The 19,625-nt window shown below is 36.9% G+C and overlaps 1 protein-coding gene across 7 annotated transcripts in view; it reads left to right on the top strand.

The window, feature by feature from the left end:
* Nucleotides 1-19,625, top strand: part of TLE1 (TLE family member 1, transcriptional corepressor) — a 74,405-nt gene that overhangs the window by 29,875 nt on the left and 24,905 nt on the right. For 4 of the 7 annotated variants that reach the window (XM_058166075.1, XM_058166073.1, XM_058166074.1 and 1 more), the window contains exons 7-9: nucleotides 4,759-4,963; nucleotides 5,738-5,754; nucleotides 18,099-18,215. In XM_058166075.1, the coding sequence (XP_058022058.1) occupies nucleotides 4,759-4,963; nucleotides 5,738-5,754; nucleotides 18,099-18,215 (339 nt within the window). Of the gene's footprint in view, nucleotides 1-3,492; nucleotides 3,568-4,758; nucleotides 4,964-5,737; nucleotides 5,755-18,098; nucleotides 18,216-19,625 lie in introns of all 7 variants that reach the window. The other 3 variants (XM_058166071.1, XM_058166069.1, XM_058166070.1) reach the window with 1 other exon arrangement.

Raw genomic sequence — 19,625 nt, 5'->3', positions numbered from 1 at the left:
GAACTGGCGTGAAGCTGGAGTGAACAGTAGTGTAATAAGTGAGAAAAAATAAATACTAGTATTTATTTAAATACTAGTAATACTGAACTAGTATAAAACAGCTTATACATATCCCATGTTGCTACACTATCTTCATGAAGAGAGTTTTTTAAAAAAAACACAGAAAAAAAATCATACAAATAGAAATTTCTGTACTGAATCTTGGCTTAGGAATGTCACTGACATTCATTGCACTATTTAAATATTTGAAACTGTCGTTGGAACTGAGAATAAAAGTGGCTTAAAATAACATTTAGTTATTGTAGATATAGTGGTTTGTTTCACATGATTAAAAGATTAAAGTAAAGAAGCTGTGCTAAACATAGTTTCCTGGTTCATATGAGATTGCAATTCTAGTTGAATGGAAGATTTTTGGTTTGTCACTTGCAGTATTCAAAGTGACTTCGTATGTAGGCTAAAAATGAATAAATATATACATTCAGTCTGATAATCTAAACATAATCTTTCCAGCTGATTATCTAAATTCAGCTTCTGTATCAAATAAAACTTATTTACTGAAATATTGTTTTATTCTATATATGCATAGATGTCCAAGCATCAGAATGCCAGTTCTGTTGACTCTGCACTTCATAGCAAGCAGAAAGAAAAAGCAACACTTTTTAAAAAAAGTCTTCTCCAAAATACAATATACAATAATGTTTTACTACCATGTTGTAATGTTGAATTGTTGTTTAAATGCAGGCTCCTATTCCTTATTTTTATAATACAATTTAAGAACCAAGCTGGACTGTTCTGTTGGCAAAATGTTGTTTATTTGATAAACACAATTTTAATTTTAGCATTTGAGGATTTAATTTTAGCATTTCTATGAATTAAAAGTTGGATGCTATGTAAAAATAACATTGTAAGCATTAATAAATACCTAAAAATCACATTACACTTTCCACACAGTTTTGTGCAGTGTTTAAAGCATCTAACTCCAAGTTTGTAATCTAAAAATTATGAGTGATATAAAAAGAAAAGCAAATGAATCTACCAATTATTATCAGCTGGCTTGATAATCCATGCACAATCTGCATGAATCTGGTTCAGTTTGCACAATATCACTAAAGAAAGACAAAATGAGTCTTTTACCTGTGCATTATTCCTCCAGTAAGTCAGACTGCTTCCAAATGTTTATACTTTTTCCAAACCACAGATGTTTGATAATTGGGTTTTGGCTTGCTCTGAAACTGGTACTTAATAGTTTTTCAATTTTTTAAAAAGGGCAGAATTATGGCTAACTGACAACCACCTGATGAAATGTGCAGCCTTTTGTGCTACACTGAATTGGATTCTCAGCATTCATTCATCCTTCAGCCATATTATCTTGTCTGTTTGAATCCACAAAAAAGCTTCAACTGGAAATTCCTTTTAAAAAAAGTAGAAAATGAGAGAGTGTTTTCAGCCTTGCTCACCAATGAATGACAAGGATATATACAGCGGCCATTGTGTTCCATTTTCCACACTTGATACTTAGGGGGAGTTACTATAGGCATCCTGATCAGCAGAAAGTTCCTTCGCACATTATATGTGCATAGAACCCCCTCACATATCGTTCACATGTCTTGCGGATGACAGCTAGGAAGTGGAATTTGGGCATTCTGTGGGAAATCCTTTCATACACGTTTTCAACATATGTATTTTTGAAGCTATCAGTGGTGAAATAATTGAAGTGACATGGAAGTAATCATAATGGAAATATCTGATTTCCATGCAGAACATTTCAAATAAGTAGTATCTATGGGAAAGAGATCTATTACAAAATGGGTCACCTTAAATGCTATATACTCTTGCCCAGACACTTGTATCTATTTACTGTAAATCTACGCTGAGGCATCATAAAAGAGAGAGAAAAAAGGCAGCTCCTGGTAATCACAGACACTTTGCTTCTTTTTAATTCTTTCTCTCCATTACCAGAAAATCTGTGTGTCATTTCTATGTTGTCCCTGTGCTTGTACGTTTCTCCTACAGAATGGTGCCCCTACTGTTTCTATGCTGGATATACAAATGAAACTGGATGAAGTCTTAATAAATTAAAATGAGTGTAGATAAAAACCAAAAGAATGACCTCACTAATTTTCCTACATTGGGTTTACAAAAAAGACTTGTTAAAGCTTTGAAGAATTTTGTGAGAAAAGCCAAAGAAAAAACAATCTTCCAAAAAAAATCAAATTCTGGGGCATTATGTGAAGGAATTTAAAAAACAGACCCTTTCCTTGTGGGAGAAACAGTAAGAAGAAAGAAATTTAATGATTAGGGTTGTTAAAAGTAAAGGGATATGAAGTTGGTTTATTTGATCAAGGTATATATACACGTATATAACCTTTAAAGGACTTTCGTTGATTAGGACATAATAGGGAGGCTTTTACTATCTGTATATTGATAAGAGATAAGGAGAAAGGGATTTTTTAAAGCTTTTTTAAAAAACCCACCTTTGTTAAGAGAAGGTGGTAAGTTACTAAATTTATACTTGTTTTGATGTGGCGGAAAGGTAATTCCTAATTTTTATTTTCTGTACTTCTTTTTTCTTAGTTTGCATTATCTTTTTAATTGTTCGTTTTTAATAAAATTATTCTTTAAAAAGAAAAAGACACCTCCCAAATTTTTGGACATGTTTCTCAGAAGAAGCCCTAAATATAAACAACTGTATAAAACAATGTTTGCGATCTTTGGATGTTGAATTCAAGGCGGCATGTCAGAGCTCACAGTTGTAATCATTTTAAAATCTTTGTTTAATTATGTGAAAATAAAATCCCTGGGTTTATTTGCTAGATGCCAATTTATTTATAAAAGTATATGGCACCTAAACTGGAAGAGATGCTGTTCCGTTGTGAAAAGAGCATAAATTGTGCTGTGCTTTGTTTGGCATGGTACAGCTTGCTACTTCTTGTTAGTTAACATTAAGAAAGGAAAAGTAGCAGAGAAGCAGTAGGAAGACAATATCTGATATGAAAAGTGGAAAAAGAAACCATATATCAGATAGATTTCTAGAATGCATAAACTACATTTATACATTGTGGAAATACTGATAAAATATATATACTTTATAGTTTTTATAATATGAAAGTGTTATGTAATACATGTTTTCACAATGACTGCATGGATTGGGTCCACTTTATGGTGATAGGAAGCACTGTTTAAAATGATTAAATAGTGCAACGCTTTCTAATGAACATGGTGAGACAGATTTTTAAATGTGTCTTCTCTGGTTACTGCACAAAATTTAATTGAATACAGTATTAATAACTCAAAAAAAAACACAGGTGTTTTGCTTAAAATTCTTGATCTAAGATACACACAAAAGTGCCTCTAACATTCTGTTAAATGTTATGTTATCTATAAGCACAGTTGTAATGATTATCTTTTTCTTTTTTTAAAAAAAACCAGTAAGTACTACACTGTAGAGGTGATAAATGTAATTGATATGATTGTACCATGTGTCAAACACAGGACCTGGTAATGCTATCAGCTCTTGAGAGTTGCAGCTTGGCTGAAGTCATAATGCAGAGACCCATGCTTACAAATGTAAGCACTTTGAATAATTCTTTCAAAATTGGAAAGGGCTAAGTAGAACTTCTGGCTGCTAAGATACAAGGTGTGGGCTGCAATTCTGTGCACTAACCTTCTCCAACCTGGCATTAACCATATTGGGAATTCTAGAATCCCAGTCTATCTGGAGACAGTGCTAAGTTGGAGAAGGCTGTAATATTTATATGGAAGTATGTGTCATTGTTCACAGAGGGGCTTATTTCTGAGAAGATAAATAGTAATTTGAAGCCTTGCAGCTTAAGTCAATCTCTTGCCTTCTGTTTGGAGCTCAGTCAAATTGGTTATATAATCCCTGGTGTTAACATTCAAACCAGGGGTAGACTGGAAGGGGAAAACGTATATTTTCTCTCTATGTATGTATTACTGCATGTACTAGTCTTCTCCAAACAAGGTACCTTCCAGAACCACGAGCTGCAGTCCCAGAATCCTCAGCTGTGATATGGGGGAATTCTGAGACATGAAATCTGCACATCTGGAGGGCATCGAGGCTGGAAAAGGCTAGCATATATTGTGATCTGGCAAAGATCAGTCTGATCTTTTGCTGAATTTGGGGATAGGTGCATAGATTTGAAATTATTGAAGTGCCCTGAGGGTAAGACTAATCAGATCAACACTGTTTGTATTCTGTCAGTCTTAATGTCAAGCATACACTGACTACAAGAATGAAGTGAAAAGAACACTTGTTTGGTCATTTTTCCAACTGGTGATTCAGTATTGGAAATGTTCCTAGCAGAAGCTGTAACAGAGACTTATTTTAGACAGGGCCCTTTTAAGTTGTTGGTTTTCATCTTTATTCAAAGCAGTTGTGAAAACAAGCATTTGGGGACAGGAAGGTGAGAGCAATGATATCTCTGTATGCACTAATTCTTTTAATACGGAGATGGATTTGAAAGGTGCCAGCTGTCTTCCAGAGTCTAGACTACACAAATCTGTTAGTTGGGCTGCAGATTAAATTGCATGGCTTAGTTCTGTAATGCAAAAGAGAATCAATATCCAAGGCAGTTGTGAAACTTAGCATAGGGTAGTTACCTAGACCAGGCTGAAATAGGGTAGACGTTGAGGCAAGTAATGGTGTTATGTTCACTGGCTAACCAATCCTCCTTTTCTTTCCTTCCTTCCTTCCGATTGCCTGCTGCTTCTATCTGGAAAAACCACAACAAATAACAGCAACAGCAGTTGCAGGCTCAGCATCTCTCTCATGGCCATGGACCTCCAGTGCCTCTTACTCCACACCCATCAGGACTTCAGCCCCCTGGGATCCCTCCACTTGGAAGCAGTGCTGGTCTTCTTGCCCTCTCAAGCGCGCTGGGTGGGCAGTCTCACTTGGCAATAAAAGATGACAAGAAGCATCACGATACAGACCACCACAGAGGTGAGAGGCATGGGAAGCCTGATTAGGACGTTTCAAATAAGTGTTCGCACGTTGCTGAAAATTGTGGGCATCTCTAAAGAATTCTAAAGAGCTATTTAGAATGAAAACCAAGAACAATTATAATGCCAAACATTAAATGTCCTGCATTTATATCACTGAAACAAAATTTAGCTTGAGGTACTTAGTTTTTGAACCTGGAGTTCACTAGGATTCTCCTGCTTTGATGAAATGCAGGGCCTTTTAACATCTCTACAGATGCTTAGTTGTAACTTCAGTGGCCAGCACAATATTGTGAATGATCATTATACAAGAATAAGTGGGCAATATTTTTGTTTCTTTTTTTTTAATTAAAAAAGAAATCTTTAACGGAAAGGAGGCAAGAGGTGAAAGGGTGGGCAAATGAAGAATAAAAAAATTGAGTTGAATGAGTTGAAATGAAAGGTTTTAAGCATTGCTCCTTTTTTGTAGTTTTGTTTAGGACACCTTTAAATATTGGGCAAATTGCACTTGAATAATTTTTTTGAAGAATAAAAATTAATTTATTCTGTCATGGAAAGAACTAGGCCTTGTGTATGGTTAAACTGTAAATCATGTTTACAAAATGTAATTTTCAGGAAATCACTGTATTAGGAATGTGCAATGACTTATATAAATAAAAGCCATTTTAAAACTGTTTGCGGCTTGTGTTCTAATTTCTTCCCCCTTTTTATTTCTGTTCTTGCCTCTGTGTCTGAACGGGCATGTCTGTGCATTTCTTGGTTACTACGGGAACAGACAGAGATCCAGGCACAGTAAGTACCAATATTCCTGCTAATGTTAACATTTTCATAATTGCGATAGTTGATAGCCTAGATATTCACCTTTTCTTCCCTGTAGACTTACTTTCTGCTTCTCTCTCCTAGTTTAGATAATGGTCACAGTTTCTCCTATTTGGACACCTCAGTGCTCTGTTGGGAGAATTAAAAAAAATACTATTTATTTTTAATAGCCTTTGTGGCTATGGGGATAAAATCCCTGCAAACTAATCTGGTTTCAGGACACAGCTTTGCTAATTCCATAACTAATATGTGCTTGGAAAACAATATCAGCTATTATATGATAGTCACCAGAAATGAGAACATTTTGATCATTTTATCTTCACAAACCTGACTCTTTAAGTGTGTGATCAGACATTACACATCTAATCAGAGCTAGCTATGTTAATTCAAAATTTGTCATTAATTAAAAAAATAAATGTCTTGTTATATATTGTTTGTAACATCCTTTTGAAGAGTCCTACTGTTTTAAAATACATTTAAAAAAACAATAATATACATCACACATATCCTATAAAATTCCTTAACAACATAGAATAATACTATTCAAGAAATCATCCTCTTTTTTTTACAAAAACAGAATTGGCCTTTCGTAGACAACATATGTGTGGTAGTTACATTCTCTGGGCAATTATTATATTGAGTAACACATTATATGGTTTCAGAAATTTGATTTTCTTATACTCTGTACAAAGGGATTTCTCAGAGCTTTTATTCTGGTTTGAAAGATTTTTTTGAGAGACAAAATTAATGTGCTCCTCTGTCTTCACGTACTTTTTTCAGAGTAGAACCTGAACGCTGAATTTAAAGTGTGGGATTTTAAAGAGCGAATTGAGGTTTTATGAGTACACATCCTATTAAAGCTACTCTATAAGGTTTTTCTCCATCATTGTCTTCAAGGCCAGTCTGATTCCATGGTGACTCTGGGCAGATTACAAATTAAAATTAAAACAAAAGATATAAGAAGAAGAAAAATACGATACCTATAAATGTTAGTAAATATTGTGTATGTATCCTAAAGAGATAACAGATGAGGTGGGCAAAAAAGAGTTATGCTTGTTGTCCTGCATGGGTAGCTGGGCTTCTCAGTCCAATCATAGTCTGGATTCTGAGTTTGCTTCTGACAGAAAAGTGAAAGTGGTAAATTCCTCTGAATTTCATCTTCTTTTGCATCCTCTTGTATTACAGTGTAGTTGTAAGTTTGAATGGTCACTGAATGAATGGTTGCAACTGGAGGACTACCAGTACAGGGAGTCCTCAATTTACAACCATGACTGAGCCTGCAATTATAATTCATTAGAAAAGAATATTTGTAGCTCAGGGTTGAACTGTGGGGTCCTTGGTGGTCTCTGAGCTTAGTAGTTTTCATGCAGACATTTCATTACCAAACTAGGTAGCATCAGTGCACTAAATACAGTCATAGTTTGTGATGGTCATTAAGCAGGTCATAATGTGATCAATTGCTAAGTGTCCAAAATGTGGTTATGTGATCATGAGGGGAAGCGGCTATCGTAACTTCAAATTTTGGGTCACAAGTCCCTTTTGAGGCGGGTGTCCATTGTAATTTCAGATGGTTGCTAAGTGACCAATCATAAGTCAAGGATATTTGGGTTTCCTTCCATCGTATCTTAATCTTAACTGTTTTAAGGTTTTCTATCGTGTTAGTAGGAGTCAATTTGGTATAGTGGTTAAGTCACTAGGCTAGAAACCTGATCTAGTCCTACCTTAGGTATGAATCCAGCTGGGTGACCTTGGGCCAGTCACTCACTCTCAGCCCTAAGAAAAAGGCGGTGGCAAAACACTTCTGAAATTTTGCCAAGAAAACTGTGAATTTGTCCAGGCAGCCACCAGGAGTCAAAGCTGCCTTGGAGGCCCCTAAAAAGTTATTGTATCTGTAACTAGATTGCAGCAGAAGATAGATATATCTATAAAGTTAGAATAGTTAGCGGTGACAGCTAAGGAATAACTCCCTATTTCATATTCTCATATATACTTTCCTTGTATATAAAAGTGGATTTGTTAAGAAAAAAAATGATAAAACTGTAAAACTGCAACTTTTCTTTTACTAAAGAAAATAACAGTCATTTGAAAATATACTTTGACTGGAGAGGTTGTGTTTTTAGAGTATTTACCAATATTAAAGCACATTGAGAGCAAAATTGATTAAAAAAAAGTCTGTTTGGAATATTCCCTCCCTCTGGCAGTATTATAGTATGAAATGTGACAAAATGAGCCTGTCTGATCCTCTTCTAAGATTTTGGACAATAACTTCCCATTGGTCACGCTAGCTGGACGTTCTAGCAAGCACTAGCTTGGGGAATGCTGATGCAGAGAAAATGTACTAAATGGTCTGTAATAAAGAGATAACGTTATATGCGGTGAAGAATATCAACGGGAGATTTGAGCTGTGTATTCCCTAATGTGTCTGTGTTATTTTGATAGCTTGTGTAAAAGCCGCCTATCAATCCTTTCCCTTAACTACCACTTTAAGCATGAAAAAATTGTTTACACTAATGCTATGCATAAGAATAGTAGTTTCTTCTTAGACCAGATGTTTTTGGCACTGAAATAGAACCAAGCGAAGTAATTTTAAAAACACACACACACACACACACACACACACACACACACACACACACACACTAAGTTTCCCCTCTCTACCAAATCATCTTAAGTGATTCTCCATACTTACATATTCCATTCATTCTTTGTTGTTTTTCAAGCTCATGACTTATAACTAAATAGTTAACTATTCAAATCATTCTAAGTTACTGCACTGATTTTAAATACATTACAAGAAAAATATTTTCAATTTATAAGATATATGACCTTTTCAGTTAGAAGTGTTTTTAAAGGCATTTTTTAAAATAAAGATCAACATTAGAGACAGGATCCTCTCCCTTTGCCTCCAGGGGACATTCATATACAGTGGGGGCCATTGCTAAGACCGACTGATTTTGAGGAAGTTAAAGTAAGATGTAGTTAATATTTGCGTAGGAGGCCTCCAGAAATTGTAGACTAGACTGGGAAGCAAAAACTATCTTGGATGAAGTTGGTATAGCTGACTGACTTTTTGTGTGTCTCTTTGCCTTTCTTTTCTGATGAACATTTAGTTAACCAAATTTAAAACAAAAATAATATAAAAAATACTGATTAAAATGAACAATAAATATTAAAACCAGTCAGTCACATTTGTTGAAAGAAGTGCATCTTTAGTCCTTTCTTAAACACTGATAGTATAACTCCAAGAGAATGCATTCCATAACCAGGGAAAAACCGAGCAGAAAGATGAAATTTTAATACCAGGACCACCTGGTGGCTGCTTCCATTGATTTAATCTACAAGACAGATTTATAACAAGAGAGGTAGTCCATTATGTACTCGGGCCTTAAACCATTAAACACTATAAATAGTATGCTGCTGACAACCAGTACAGGAACCATATGATCCCTGTTTCTTGCATAGATCAGCAGGCTAGCTATTACATTTTCACCAGTTGCAACTATTATAGTCTTTTTAATGGTAGCTCTATGAAAAGTACATTGTAGCAGCCAAGACAGAGGTATCTGGGTCAATCAACATCTAGTTATGATCAATACCAAATCTGGTCAGTTAGGGAAAATAGCTGGAACACTAGATGTAATTATTAAGGTATGCCTGGCCACACCTATCTTCTCTGGATTTAATTTCAACTTGTTAATAGCATCTAATTATATGGTGAATCCATGGAGTTGCCCAGTGTGAAGCCTGAGTTGAGGGAATTTTTCCCTTACACGGCGCTTCTCTCCGATTTTTTGTTGAGTTATTTCTTCCTCTTGCCTCATCCCCATCCTCTTCCGCCTACTCCTCTTCTTCTTCCTCTTTTCCTCCTCTTTTACTGAAAAGCAGGATAGCAATATTTGAATATATTGTGTATATGTGAAGATGGCTAATACATGTAACCTTGAAGGGTCACATGAATATATTCATTGAAGTATGAAGGAGTCGGAAGGATTGGATTTAGGTGGAGATGGCAATCTAAATTAATAAAGTGGAGAAGATGAGTACTGCACAGAAACTAAGCTATTTTATTGTTTTTGTTTTATCTTGTTTGGCATGTCATCTTTTTTCTTCCCAGTCATTTTCCTTTTGGATAAATATGTCATAAACTATCAACATTAATACTACCATCCATGTTGCAATAATTTTAAAACTGTGTAGGATAATTAAAATCAAGCTGGCTATTAGTAGTAGGCCTATGAAGGCTTCTACTATGAGTTCAGGCCTTGAATAATCAGTCGAGACAATTTTTTCCACAAAATGAGAAAACTGACTGTCCTTAAGCTGTACAGACTATTAACATCAGTAATTTTGCAAGTGGACCTGTAATGCAGCAATGATGGTGGAAAATTGGATCAGATATGCAAAGAGGACATTAATGTGTTATCATGAGAGTGTGGTATCGATGCATAACCAAATACTGAATCTCTCTGAAATATCACTTGATTCAAAAACATGTAATGAATGGTTTGGAATATGCCTTCCTTCAGGAATAATTGCCATTATTCCACCTTTACTTATTTATTAAATTTAAATAGCCAACCATCTCACGTATGTCGGACCAATGCCAGATGCTCAACAAGGTGTCTTTTATAATACAGGAAGTCCTCATCTTACAACAATTTGTTTAGTGACTGTTTGAAGTAAGAACGGCACTGAAAATAGTGACATGTCCATTTTTCACATTTACGGCCATTGCAGCATCCCCATGGTCATGTGATTTACATTTGGATGCTTGGCAACTGACTCGGATTTATGACGGTGTCCCAGAGTCATGTGATCCTCTCTTGCGACTTCTGACAAGGAATCAATGGGAAACCAGATTCACTTAACAACCATGTTACTAATTTAACAACTACAGTGATTCACTTAACAAATGTGGCAAGAAAAGTCGTAAGAGGGACCAAAACTCACTTAACAAGTTTCTCGCTTAATAACATAAATTTTAGACTCAATTGTGGTCGTAAGTTGAGGGCTTCCTGTATTTCTTATTTCCAAGTAGATTTCCCTCCCGCTAAAGAACAATCTTTCTCATTTTTAAACGTGCCTTTAGATTTAAAGTGTATATTGCTTCATCACAGAAGTCATAACACATTGATATGAATCAGTTTCACACAGCTTGATGATTTCAGTTTCCATTATAGAATTTCCTCATACCTGGAGGACACAAAGGCAGGCAAGGTTTATACAGTTAAGCTTAAGCAACTGCATGAAATCAATGGTTCAAAGTTTGCTTGCCTTGATGTAAAACTATCAGCTTCAGGAAATAGATTGTGTACTGGAGAACATTATCAATATTATGTCTTTATATTTGGACTTTCCATTTCTGTCAGGATGCCAAGGCATTAGCAGTTACGGTTTCTTGACTGAGAAAACTGCATTTATATCTACTAGTGTTTATAGATCTTATCAGAGCTGTGACCCTAAGGAAAGTAGATGTGGCTGTTATAAAAATGATAAGATTGTTCTGACACATAATTTCCTCTTCAGTTGGGGAAAAATAATAATTGAATTGAAATATAGTCTACAACTTCTGTGGATATTTCTGTAGCGTGAAAAACAATTTCTGATGAAGAAGTAGGGAAAAAAAAGTCCCATAGATGAAGTCAAGGCAGACAGCCTACACAAACGAAGAATGCCAGAAATTGTTGTCACATGTAGTACAGAACCAGAATCTTGCCAGAACTTCTTGCAGCTAATTTAATGTTGCTGTGGGACTCGGACTAGTTTTTATCTTGTTTTTTTCATCAGTTTTGGTGGGACATACAGATTTTGGTAATGTCACTGTTGTGCCATGTTTCTTCATTGATGATGACTCTCTTCACTGTGTTCATTGGTATATCAGTGCCTTGGGAAAAAATTTGTACCTTTGCCTGACTTCCGACACTGAAATTCCTTTAATGCTTTGTAAGCTCTTTGCACACCATGACTTTTGCTCAGTGGTGGGATTCAGCCAGTTCGCACCACTTCGGAAGAACCGGTTGTCAACTTTCTGAACAGTTTGGCAAACTGGTTGTTGGAAGAAATCATTAGGGCAGAGAACCGGTTGTTAAATTACTTGAATCCCACCACTGTTTTTGCTTCAAGAGAACTGAGTAAATGTCAGAAAAATCCTACTAGAACAGCTGAACTTTTATATGGGCTTGATCAGAGTCACTTTACTTGATGGCAGGTGTAAGCATCAGTTTGAAGGTTTTTGGTTAATTCTGAACACAGCCACATCCCTACTAAGATGTTGTGAAGAAATGCAACATTATTCATTTTTTCCCCTTGCGGGGGGGGGGGAGGGAGGGAGGGAGAGAGAGAGAGAGAGAAGCTTTGTCTGCTAGTTTATAAATTTTCATTTTATTCTTCCTCATTTTGCAGTAATTCTATATGATCAAACTTATGTTCCTAATTTCTTACGCTTAAGCCCTGGGATTTAAAAGCTGTTAAAAAGACTTGCTCTTATCTGTCAAAACTACACCATTTAAGATACACTCGTTTACAAAAAGAAACCCGAACAGGGTGTTCGCAAAAGAGTAGGGAAGCAGTTGTGGCCACAAGGCCTTTGCCAACTTCCATCTGCTGGTATCAGTTGCACCCTTCCTAAATTGAGAGACCCTTCAGTCACTCCTGCCCTAGCTTGACTTCACAGCTTGACTACTGCACTGAACCCTACCCTAGGCTGCTCTTGAAAACCACTTGGAAGTTTCAACCGATCCAGAATGCAGCAGTGCAGATAGTGAAAGGCATGCCTTGCTATGTCCTTATGGCACGCCTGCTTCATGAGCTGTACTGATTGTCAGTATGCTTCAAAGTGCTGATTGTCACTTATACAGCCCCAAATGGCATAGGACCAGGTTATTTGAGGAACTGCATATCTTCCATGGTTTCTGCCAAGATGGTATGTACTGGCAGAATTGGCACATTCCAGATCTCCTTCAAATTAACAGTGCCATCTATCAGGACCCAGGAAATATGTTGCAAAGAGTAAGGAAGATGGCCTTAACAGACACAGATAAGATCCATTACCAAAGCAACAAGGGAAAGAAACATATATTAAAACACAAAAAGCAGAAAATACAGGAAAGTTGCTCAGACAGACACCTTCCCAATTCATATGATTATAAGTAGTGGAAGAGGTACAGAACAATCAGTCTTGTGAGATTCTGTTACTACAGACACCATAAAAATAGTTTTAACTTCACTATGAAATTGATTTCTGGTCCAGTCTACCTGGTGGGGCTGACAGTTTCTGCACCTTCCTTCTGGATCAAGATGCCCCCAGAGATCCATAGGGTTCCCATCTTGATGGTATTCTGGAAGGCTTTAAAGACCTGGCTGCTGTCCCAGATTGGATGTTCTTCCTTGTTAATTGTGTTTTTGTCAGGGGTGAAATCTGCTTACCTTCCTTACCTGTTCAAAAGTGCATGTGCCATGCATGCGCGTGCTTGCTTCGCTCTCGTGCGAGTGTCACATGCGCATGCGCAGAAGGTAAAAAACACAGGTTAAAACCAGGAAGTAATGACATCCGGGAGGGTGGGCGGAGCTTTGCTCCGCCATCACTACCAGATCGTCGAACCAGCCACCAAGATTGCTACCGGATTGTGCGATCTGGTCCAAACTGGGAGCGTTTCACCCCTGGTTTTTGTCTATCATTATACAGAGCCACCAGATCCAAAATCCTAGTGCTTTGCATTGTATTATTGTTGCTTATTCTATTTTGTGCTACTTGGAGCTTTTTTGGATTCAGACAGCACTTAAACACAAATAAACAAACAGCAAACAAATCCCTATGTAATTATTCTGCTGTCCCTTTTTCTGTATTGTATGTTTGTGCCCATGTACATTGAAAATTACAGGACAGATTGCATATGTCCATACTGAACAGAAGAGGAAGAGAGGCTTAAAATGGAGGACTCTACAACATTCTGAGTAGCTGCCCAATTGCCTGTTCCCTATGGTTTAGTGAGGCAGTCTGTAGCCTTATCTGATCCATTTTTGAACATCATTTTTATTTTGCTTTCTTTTCCCCACACAGCAGATTTGGTTCCATTCAGTTTGCCTTTTGAAGAACTAGTCTGTGAAAGACAGACAGAAAGGAATTTTTTAACACAATTTCTTTCCAAGATGTCATTAGTTGGATATAATACAAAACATTTCTGAATGTTGAGCTTAGTTCATTGTGTAAGGTTCCTATGGTCAACAACATTCGACATGACCCAGCAGGTCACAGAAACCTAAGTCTATAGCTTAGAGGGATGTTTGTTTTAATTCCAGGTTGTTCATTGGGCAAATCTAAAATGGCAATGAACAGTATCCAAGTGTATGGGTGATCTAAATTCATACAATGCCTTGACAAATTAACCTGTCCACCTTGATAAAAGAACTATACCAAGGCTAATATCATGAATATAAAGTATTTATTATGTTGTTACTTGTACATAGAGTCAAATTGGTCTAGTGGAGGGCTGTCAAACTCCTGGCCCATGGGACCGGATGTGTCATGCACTGGCCACACCCATGCCCAGTTTAGCGAAGGGGGAAAAAGTCCCAATACGTCACGTGATATCACCATGACGATGTGAGTTTGACACCTTTGCTCTAGTCTAGTGGTTAAAGCGCCAGACTGGAAAGCTGTGGAGGCTGTGAGTTCAAGACCTGTCTTAGCCATGAAAGGCAGCTTTGTGACTTTGCACTAGTCACCCTCAGCGCAACCCACCTCATAGGGTTGTTGTTATGGGGAAAATAGGAAGAGGAAGGCATGTTGGATATGTTCACTGCCTTAAATTATTTGTAAAAATAATAATGGTGGTATAAAAATAAATAAATTGTAGGAAGTTAGCACCCCCCCCAGAAGAATGAAATATTTTAGAAAATATTTAAAAGGCAGAATATATTTCCCTGGATGAGAAATGGAAAAACATGTTTTAAAGACAAAGCAGCTTCCTGACTCCCCCCACCTTTGTCAATGGGTCAGAGACAGAAACTCATTCTCCCCACCTTTGTCAATGGGACCATCATCTGCAACACAATAGGACCTACCTAGCAACAGAAACTCACCACATGACACCTGGGAAGATTACATCAGTCAGTAAGGCTAGCTAAGACCCCCACCCCCTGGGAGTTTGACAACCAATCAGGATACTCTTCCTGTGCTCAGTTCAAAGCTCAGAAAAAGCTCAGAAAAAGCATAAAGCCAGGGCGTGCACAGGATCTCACCCCTTTTCTGTTCAGGAACTCAAGCCATGTGATCCTGACCACCATTAAACCATCTTTCCCAGCAGCCTCCATGTTTCCAGTGTCTTTGTCCCCACTTGGAAATGAACCCAGATGGATATTTCTTCCAACAATATTAAAGCAATTAAAATTAATAAAAACATTCCTCTTCTAAAATACAGTTCATACATTTCACTTTCAACCTTCTCTTGAGGTTGCTAATGTAATTATTTATACATCTGATATAGATTACTACTACAACAACAACAAAATAATTTTTACATCTGAACTGTTCTTAGGTTTCATCTTCCTTCCAGAATTATAATACTGGCTGGATACGCATACTTGCAAAGCAAGGTTTTTTTTAAAACAACCAAACAAACAAACATGGTTTGTAGAATAAGCTACAGCAACCCAGTTAGCACATTCTGCTAAACCCAACCAAGCTATTTTATAATTAGTGCAATATGAGCACTCAAACGCCTTTTCATATACTGCTAACTTCCTGTAAAGTATCTGTATGTTTGTGTTAGCACGGAAAACCATTTTCAAATCTGAAATGGTGTTTTTTCTCAATTTTCCCCTGCTGCTTTCGATTTGTCTTAGCCCATCAACAGATTTAAAAGGGGGGTGGGAATCTAAACTCATATCTCGGATTAATGAGTTCAGTGACCCAGCAAGCCCACCTTTTCAATCAAGAAACGCTGCGGTAAAGAGATGTGCTGCTTTTCAGCTATTTTCATGAGGCCCTTCCTTATGCTTTGAAGAAGCTATACATAGGCTGAGGTTGAAGAAGCAGAAGTAAAAGTTTGCCTTCGAAATGTAATACACGGTACTATAAACAAACCGTTCACATTACTTTAGGCAGTGTGAATCCATGATTTCCTTTCATTATAGGGTACAGCTAAGAAGTCTATACTGCTTTAACATAGTGACCCTCATGTTTTGGCTGGGCAGGGCAGCTCTTCAGCTGAATTCTTTTTATAATTTTGCTTCTGAAGTGTTTGAATATATACAAATGTATTCCTTGGAGTATGGTGGTGAGGCATGTAACAGATTTTTGTGTAAATTTCAGAAAGCTTGTTGGCATGATGCTTTCTTATACAAGCGACTTTTAGAAAGGTTTGTCAGGCCTTTGTGAAAAGAGCCTGTCTACTCTACCCCCCAGCCCTGCATTCAGCACTGTTCATGGCATTAACACACCACTGAACAAATTGCCCTTCTTGCATATGCTAATCCTGAACTTAAAAGAACCCATTGTGACATGTTTAATGCTTTAGCTGGAGGGAAGATGAGAATTGGAGGCATGTCAAATTATCATGTGACCCAGAAATATCTAAAATGCCTTTCTTCCCCTTTGGGTCAACAGTTTGTACTTAACATTATCTAAAGAAAGTAGCCTGCAGATTGTGGACAAGATTAGTCCTTGCTCTTGTTTTTTGGCCTTTCTTTCAGATTAAGAGTTGGATCCTGGAGTTTAAGGTGGGGAGGAAAGGTTAGCAGTAAATTAGGAGAAACCAACAAACCTCAGATAAAGTAATAGAGGCCGCTTTGTATTTATTTAGGTTTCATTTTATTCTAGTTAAATACATCCAAACTGCCGCTTTGTTTATTTTCTTACAATCCAATATACTAGGCAGTTTCTGACACTAAGAAATGCCACTCTTGAATAATAAGAGATTCAGACAAGTTAAATTTTTATTGATCCCAAACCACTCCAGTAATTCAACAGATTCCTAAACAGACAGATACAATGATATAAAACTCAAGACTTCAGAAATCATTTCCCTCACATTGTTGCACTAATGTGGCCCACTAATCTTTTATCTAAATTATATAAATATCTCTCAGCCCCAGCTACAATGGACATAGCTTCCAAGTTATTTGGAGCTGCTTAAATTTCAAAAAAATATTTTCTCAACATTTTTTTTTTGGTCATGGAATTAATCTGGAGTGTATCATTGACAATGGTGACAGGAGCAGGAACTAGGATCTGCCTAGCTTTCTTAGGCACTTTAGGCTCCTATGGATTTGGGCAATGAACCTCTTGGCCATATGACTTTAGGCTGCAGGAGAGACTGGACATACGGCTTCTGCAGAAATATTTGCCAGATAACGCCTGAATGGCATGCCTCAAAGTAAATATCAGATTCTATGCAAGCTCTTCATATAGTGGGTTGCTTTGAAAGAGATTCAGGTGCACTTCAAAAAATAAAATAAAACTGTTTTTTTTTTTTGAGAAAGAACAAAATCTTGTACACAAAAAGTTGGTTTAAGCTGTCTTGTGTCACCTGTGAATGCACTACAGGTTTTCTGTTCTGCTGACAAGAGGTTCTGTGTAAGCATATTTTTAAAAAAAATATATTTTTAGTATTCGAGAGGGCATTTCATGGGCTGGAGGACAGCATGTTATGTAGCTAAAAGCGAATGCCTTCAAAATCTTTTCCCCGTCTACTTTATGTTTAAAATGAATATTGTTAATGTGTTAATAGAGAGCCAGTTTAGTGTAGTGGTTGAGGCGCCAGGTTAGAAACCAGGAGGCTGTGATTTTTAGTCCCACTTTTGCCATACAACCAGCTGGGTAACCTTGGACCTTCCTAGGCCTAAGTCATTCTACCTCAGGTCTAGAAAGCAAACTACCAGAAAAAAATTGCAAGGACTTATGCAAGTAGTTGTCAGGATTCAACACTGGCACAAAGACACACCCACCCACTCACTCACCCACCCACCCACCCAAAGCATGTTAAAAATCATGTAAAAGAAGATAAAGGGTAAACTATGATATATTTTCAATAATTTTCATATAGAAAGAGATTGGTGTTTTCATGAACAAATCGTCCTGTTTCCACCATTAGTTTGTCCTATAGAAGCCGTAGTAAGAAGACCGTATAGAGTAGGTTGCCTTACATGGAATTCTAGATGCAGCAGGTCTGAAATAAGTTTCTTGCAAGACAACACTTGCAGTCTGTTTTTTTGTTGCTGTTGTTTGTGTTGTGAACAAAAAAAACAATTGTCCTGGTTGAAAATATACATATGAAAGGATTGTAAAGGTAAAGATGATGATCTTTATGTAATTTCAGAGTAATTCACTCTTGGTCCCAGAGAGTCTGCGGAACACTGATAAACGAAGGAATGGACCGGAGTATTCCAATGACATGAAGAAAAGAAAAGTGGATGATAAGGACTCAAGCCATTATGTAAGAAACTTCAACTAAAATGTAGCCAGTTTGACAATAATCATCACCATTTTCACGGCACTTCTGTTGGGTTAATACATATTAAATCTTTCTCTTCTTGCTTATAAGATTATTCATCATATTACCAATTCAACATAGCCATTGATTTCCTAGCTTTTTTTTTTTTCACAAGAAGCTGAGGAATGGGGAAAGGGTGATGAACGATATGGTATTTATGTGTTAATTAATTTACCATCTGCTGATAGCAGAATAGAAACAGTTATTTATAAATCATCTAATAGGAACATCATTGCCAAACTAGCATTTGGAGTTACATATATTTGCATGTATGGCATTATGTTTTAAAATCTTCATTTTGAATATAAATATCCCAGATGGGAGGTATTCCTGCTAAGAACAAGGAAGGAATATGATTTTCACTGGAAAATGTGTACGGTATTGATCCTTATGTCCCTTTAACAACAGCACAAGCGTTCCCTGGCAACCATTTTTAAATCACATGTCCTCGTGACATTACCTTTATTTCATGAGTCAACATTAGCTATTCCATTTTTGAAGCATTATTTTCTTCCTCCTAACACAACTGACTACGGACACCATTTAGGATGTTTTAATCATAGGTTGGTGACATGGTCAGAGGCTAAATTCTGCCCAGCTTCTATCGGCCACATTAGGCCACAGTGGACATGTCCCCTTCTGTGGTGGCTGAGCACTATTCTCCATTGGATTTTGGCTTGGCCTACAGAAAAGACTGGAACTTTCTTTCACAGAGTCATCTTAACATACACTAATAGATGCTTGTTAGAACTTATGTTTATGTATCCCTTGTATATGTAGGTTTAGCACTACACACTAGACTTATATTCAAAAAGTAATGCTAGAACTGTCTTGAGATATGTAAGCGAACAAGCAATGGTGTGTACAAGAGAGAGCAGCAAAGGGCATGTGAACACGAAACTGGTAGACTGAATATGTGAGACAGTAAGAAACAAGTAGTCCTCGACTTAACGACCACAATTGAGTCCCAAATTTTTGGTTGCTAAATGAGACATTTGTTAAGTGGACTTCGTCGTATTTTATAACATTTCTTGCCACAGTTGTTAAGTGAATCACTGCAGTTGATAAGTTAGTAACCTAGTTGTTAAGGGAAACTGGCTTCCCCATTGACACAGAAAAGGTCATTTATATGAACCAGTTGCCAAGCATCTGAATTTTGATCACATGATCATGGAGATGCTGCAAAGGTTGTAACTGTGAAAAATGATCATATGTCACATTTTTCAGTGCCATTGTAACTTTGAATGATCACTAAATAACTGTTGTAAGAATAAGTGAGAATATGGAATGGGGCAGATGGGCCATTACCCAGGAGGGCTTTCTTTCACTATACATTGCATCCCTTCTCTGCAC

The sequence above is a fragment of the Ahaetulla prasina genome, chromosome 2, assembly GCF_028640845.1.
Source record: "Ahaetulla prasina isolate Xishuangbanna chromosome 2, ASM2864084v1, whole genome shotgun sequence".
Classification (NCBI taxonomy): domain Eukaryota; kingdom Metazoa; phylum Chordata; class Lepidosauria; order Squamata; family Colubridae; genus Ahaetulla; species Ahaetulla prasina.
Note: the sequence above shows the minus strand (reverse complement) of the source record. Positions and strands in the feature narration are given on the sequence as shown.